Here is a 6,000-nt window from a genome sequence, read left to right as displayed (position 1 = left end):
CAAGACCAAAGCCTAGTAACTAAGAGGAGGAAAAAGGTTATGAGTGTTCGGCCACTCTAGCTAGTACCCTGACCACTACATGTCACACCCCGACCACCACCTTTGTAACACTTGAGCACTTGTACTCTCCGGATTATATCAATACCAACAGAATATAGGGTTTTACGCTAACATGGTGGCTCGAACCTGTATAAAATCCATTGTGTCCTTGATTCTTGTCGAACTCATAAATACTGTGTATTCTTGATCCCTGGTGTCTGGAGAACACACTCCGACAGTAAGGATTGGTGATGTGCATGTGTATGCATTTGAAGTGCCAAGAACATAGTTGAATTGGATACTAGTTAATAGTGCATATTAAATGAACATATAAACAACCTTTTGTTTTCTCCAACATTCATTATATTTGAATGTATTTTATTTCATAAGCTCTAAATAAACAAGAAATGATGAGTCATGTCATGATTTTATATTTTTCCTTCTCTTTAGTAGTCTATGTTCCTTGACAAGGACAATAAGTACTAGGTCGTTATGTTCGGACTCTAATAATATGGAGTTGTCACCATGTTCTTCATGGCACTGGCTATGTGTTTAACATGACTATCAAGTAATAATAGATCTAAGAGGAACCCCTCAATAAGGACAGAGAACAAGCACCACATATTTTTGTGTTAACCCAATATATGCCAATGATTTTAGTAACAACAGCAATAGCCAAATTAGCACATTTCTATTCACCATGTGGAGTTACTTTAAGCGGTGATGAAGCAAGTTACTCCTAGTACGAGAGAATTTTTTGGCACTAGTGTACTGTCAAAAACGCTCATATATTACGGGATGGAGGGAGTATTTTTTAACCTTTTTTATGAAAATGAATTATTTTGTGTTGAAAAACAACATTATGCTTAGAAAATGAAGTTTTGGGATACCATGGATTGTATTTTGATGGGTTAGCCCACTGAATTTCTTGAGGGTGTACAATATAACACGCATAACAGAAGAAAAGAAAAAGCCCAATGCACAACGAAAAAGGACTAAACGGCAAGGCAAAGTGCGTCGTCTACTTCTAGCATACAACCTTGTTACCAAAACGTAAGACTTTTTTTGGTTTTGCATAGGGCATAAAAAAACATCTTACATAATTATTATCGAGGGAGTACATTATTTTCAGAATTTCTTAGCCGTGATGCATACAGCATCGGTACTTTGTAAAATCAAGGGCCCCGATAAATCTCGAACATCCGGATTTAAGCATGTCATTCCGAACGTTTTTTCATGGCAAGTTTAGTTGACCCGAGGTGGCAAATTTAGTTGTTAAAACATGGCAACTTTGTCCCAGTTCGGTTTTTTTTTCAGAAAATTGTTATGTCTGCCAACCTCGCGTGAACTAAAATTGTCATGAAAAATGTTCGGATTGCCATGCTTTAAAATTCAAACATTCAGGATTTATCATTTCCAAAAGTCAATCATCAATACGCTGCATATATTCCAAAAAAAATCCACTACGCGTCTTTTTTTTGGAATTGTTTGGATTGCGTTTGTGGCAGAGATGGACGCGGAAACAATATTTACCATGGTTCACAAACATGCAACGCGCATTCATTCCAATTTTGTTAACGCCGAAACCAAAAGTAATTGGTACTCGTAAGAGCCTCTCCCGATCCGAGCCCAAACCCACGCGGTTGAGAGAGCCCTATATATAAGACGGGCTTAAACCCTCTCCCCCAATCCACCAGAGCCCCAAACCCCACACCTAGCTCGATCGATCACCATGGGTCAAGCCGTCTCCGCCGCTTCTTCCCCCTTCCGCCGCAAATCGCAGCCGCCGCCGGTTCCTCAGGCTACCGCCCCTCCAGCAGCAAACGACCACGACACGGAGCTCGTCCGCATCTTCCGCCGCTACGACACCGACGGGGACGGCCGCATCTCGGCCGCGGAGATACGCGAGATTTGGGGCTGCACGGACGCGGAGGCGCAGGAGATGGTCGCCCAGGCGGACAGCGACGGGGACGGGTTGATCAGCATCGAGGAGCTCGCGGCGCTGCTGAAGGGCGGGGGCTCGGAGGACTTGCCGGCGGCGTTCGCGAAGTTTGACGAGAACGGCGACGGGGTGATCACCCCCGATGAGCTGCGCCGAGCGTTTCTCCAGCCGCTGCTCGGCCAGGAGAAGCACACGATTGAGGAGTGCTCCAGGATGATCGCGGCGTTTGACCAAGACGGCGACGGCGTCCTCTCCTTCGACGAGTTCAAGGCCATGATGGCGCCCAAGAGCGCGTGATCCGTTCGCACTGCGATCTGTCTATGCTTCTCCTTCGTTCATCGATGCGCGTAGTTACCGGCAAGTGTAAAGTGGGACCAGTTTTTTACGTTACAAGTTGTAATGGGATTAGTTTTTTTTTTTGAGGGAAAAGCCTTATGGCATTTTATTCAATTTGGGAAAGTGTTACATCAAAGATTACATGAGGTAATAAGAAAGAAGGCATCTAATCTAACCACTCTTCACATATTTTTGAATCATAGCATCGCCTAGCTAGAAAGTGTGCGACTCTGTTTGCTTCTCTCGGACAATGAGCAAAAGAAATATTCGGGATGTCATGGGCGAGATGAAAACAATCAGCAAGGGTAGCTGAGTAAGGGCTCCAAATTTCTATCTCTCCATTACATGCATGTACCAGTTCTTCACAGTTTGATTCTATTTTAACATTCCTGCACCCCACTGCATAAACCAGCCGTAGCCCCAAGCGAAGAGCAATTGCTTCAGCTGATTGTGCACTGAGAGTGTTATCTATAAGCTCTGAGACCCCGGCAATCGCTTCTCCACGGCAATTACGAAGAACAACAGCTGCAGCCCCACTCCCGTCCTCGAAGAAGGAGGCGTCCACATTCAGTTTGTACGACCCAGGAGCTGGACGTTGCCATCGAGCTTCAGAAGTTACCGCAGCTGGACGTGTCGCGTGATTTGAAGTTATAGCTTGGATAGCAAACGAGGAACTTGGTGCAGGTTTGACATTCACCCCCTTTACAGCTTCACGGCGTTCCCACCAGATGTACCATGCGCCAGCGGCAACCGTTTCCTGGAGCCCCAGTTGTCCCAAGACAGGAGATTTTTTCACCGGATTTCTGAGTAACTCCTCCATTACCACTGAGCCCGAGCGATCAATGCGAATAGCTGCATCTATTATCTCATCCAAACCCAAGGACTTCCAAACCTGACGTGCACGAACACAAGTGAAAGCCAAATGACGAATATCCTCTGGTCCTTGGTGACATATAGGACATGAAGGTGAGACTTTGATATGTCTACTTTGCAATACTCATATAGGACATGAAGGTGAGACTTTGTAATGGGATTAGTTTGTTTTTGGCTAGAACTTGAGAGGATGATCCGGGAATTTAGTTCCACCAAATGTTTCGATGTGATTTCCCTATGCAAACTCACCTAGTGATATTCATATTGATCAATCTTGTTCCAAGGAAGTTATCTTATACGATCGACCGCATTAGGAAGACATGAATCCGAGAAGCAGAGGCTTTAGCACTAACACATTTTTTTTCTTCCTGATTTTCTCGAATGCGAAGTAGCGGCGACAACTTAGATCTAGAGTACGGATAGTAGCGTGATCATGATGTTTGGCACCGGCCGTGCTCCTCCCTTTCGTCAACTGCTCGTCCCCTTCATCTCCGTCTCCGGCACCGACAGGTTGTGGCCTATCGGCGGGCATGTGCAGGACACGCATGTGACACCGTGGACTCGTGATGTTCTTTTGCTAGTTCATGGATGGGGCACGAAGGTGAGAACCTACACTACTGAAGTATGCAAAATGCACACGATGATTTGCTCATGTTCGTGCCGCATGGTTACGTAATACCCTACTCCTGCTTTTTGTGTATTTATGTGGGTGGATTAAGAGCTACAGGTTCTTCCCATGATAGGGAAGCCTAGTGCGCTCCTACTGGTGTTCTAACAAGTGTCCAATCTTGTTCTAATTGTCTTGCTTCTCACTATGTCCTCCCTTTTCCAATGTCTGGTCCTCCTTTTATAGCTCAATCAAGGGGTGTCACAATGGTGTAGTTGCTAAGGAAATATCATGGGTCCTGCCAAGTAGGTGAGTGTATTTATTGCTTGGGTGAAGTGTCAATGCCTTCTGTCTTCCGGGAACGAACACATGTCTTGTCATCACCGATCATGGTGCCACCTTCACGAGGCGTGACACGTCTTGGTACAGGTGTGCTCCATGCAACAAGATAGGGTTATGAATCAGCCCTTGCGTCTTGTCCAGCCCCTGACGTGCCTGCTCATTGGTCGCGTGGCGAATGTGTTCTGCGGATGCAGAACGGCCGCACCATGCGTAGGTGAGGAGGTAGCTTGTTGTTGAAGGCTTGCTGAGTGTACGCCAGCGAAGGACGGTCGTTGTTGAACGAAGTTGTTCACGGGTCTTGGCCGGTGGTTGTCGTTTTCGAATGTCTTGATTTGGCTCCTTCTTGTCTTGGGCAGGCTCGCTTGATGGGCATGGAGGTCTTCTGAACAAAGATTTGCATGTCACCATCGGGCCAAGCTTCATCTAGTGAGGTTACTTGTTGTTGTACTTCGCGAACATCTGCATACCCCCACTGAAAGGAGTAATGGTGAGAAGCTCTTCTGCCTTCTTGGATATGGTGTAGGGGCGATCGTGGCACGTGCACAGTTGGGTTCGTGACCCAAACTGTCACGGTACCGACATCGACGTCATCTCCCATGGAGGAAAGCAACATACAAGGGTATTTGGATCTCTTGAATGAAGGAAATCAACATACAAGCGTTATATCAACAATGTTGGGGACCGTTTTCGGTACTTGGATCGGTCGGATCGTGAAGACGTACGACTACATCAACCGCGTTGATATAACGCTTCCGCAAACGGTCTACAAGGGTATGTAGAAAACACTCTCCCCTCTCGTTGCTATGCATCACCATGATCCTGTGTGTGCGTAGGAAATTTTTGAAATTACTACGTTCCCCAACAGTGGCATCCGAGCCAGGTTTTATGCGTAGATGTCATATGCACGAGTAGAACACAAGTGAGTTGTGGGTGATATAAGTCATACTGCTTACCAGCATGTCATACTTTGGTTCGGCGGTATTGTTGGATGAAGCGGCCCGGACCGACATTACGCGTACGCTTACGCGAGATAGGTTCTACCTACGTGCTTTGCACACAGGTGGCTGGCGGGTGTTAGTTTCTCCAACTTTAGTTGAATCGAGTGTGGCTACGCCCGGTCCTTGAGAAGGTTAAAACAGCATCAACTTGACGAACTATCGTTGTGGTTTTGATGCGTAGGTAAGAACGGTTCTTGCTAAGCCCAGTAGCAGCCACGTAAAACTTGCAACAACAAAGTAGAGGACGTCTAACTTGTTTTTGCAGGGCATGTTATGATGTGATATGGTCAAGACATGATGCTAAATTTTATTGTATGACATGATCATGTTTTGTAACCGAGTTATCGGCAACTGGCAGGAGCCATATGGTTGTCGCTTTATTGTATGCAATGCAATCGCCCTATAATGCTTTACTTTATCACTAAGCGGTAGCGATAGTCGTAGAAGCATAAGATTGGCGAGACGACAATGATGCTACGATGAAGATCAAGGTGTCGCGCCGGTGACGATGGTAATCATGACGGTGCTTCGGAGATGGAGATCACAAGCACAAGAAGATGATGGCCATATCATATCACTTATATTGATTGCATGTGATATTTATCTTTTATGCATCTTATCTTGCTTTGATTGACAGTAGCATTATAAGATGATCTCTCACTAAATTATCAAGGTATAAGTGTTCTCCCTGAGTATGCACCGTTGCGAAAGTTCTTCGTGCTTAGACACCACGTGATGAACGGGTGTGATAGGCTCTATGTTCAAATACAACGGGTGCAAAACAGTTGCACACGCGGAATACTCAGGTTAAAATTGACGAGACTAGCATATAATAGATATGGCTTCGGAACATGGAGGCCGAA

The 6,000-nt window shown here is 45.7% G+C and overlaps 1 protein-coding gene across 1 annotated transcript; it reads left to right on the top strand.

Moving 5' to 3' along the window:
* Positions 1-1,752: 1,752 nt before the first annotated feature.
* On the top strand, positions 1,753-2,383 carry LOC125512502 (probable calcium-binding protein CML20). The gene has a single exon (XM_048677599.1). The coding sequence runs from the start codon at positions 1,772-1,774 to the stop codon at positions 2,276-2,278; it is 507 nt and encodes a 168-aa protein (XP_048533556.1). The 5' UTR covers positions 1,753-1,771; the 3' UTR covers positions 2,279-2,383.
* Positions 2,384-6,000: the final 3,617 nt, after the last annotated feature.

The sequence above is a fragment of the Triticum urartu genome, chromosome 6 (assembly GCF_003073215.2).
Source record: "Triticum urartu cultivar G1812 chromosome 6, Tu2.1, whole genome shotgun sequence".
Taxonomy (NCBI): Eukaryota; Viridiplantae; Streptophyta; class Magnoliopsida; order Poales; family Poaceae; genus Triticum; species Triticum urartu.
This window is presented reverse-complemented; position numbering and strand designations above follow the sequence as displayed.

Coding starts and splice junctions, on each gene's coding strand:
- LOC125512502 (XM_048677599.1), top strand. CDS start 1,772: ATGGGTCAAGCCGTCTCCGCCGCTTCTTCCCCCTTCCGCCGCAAATCG.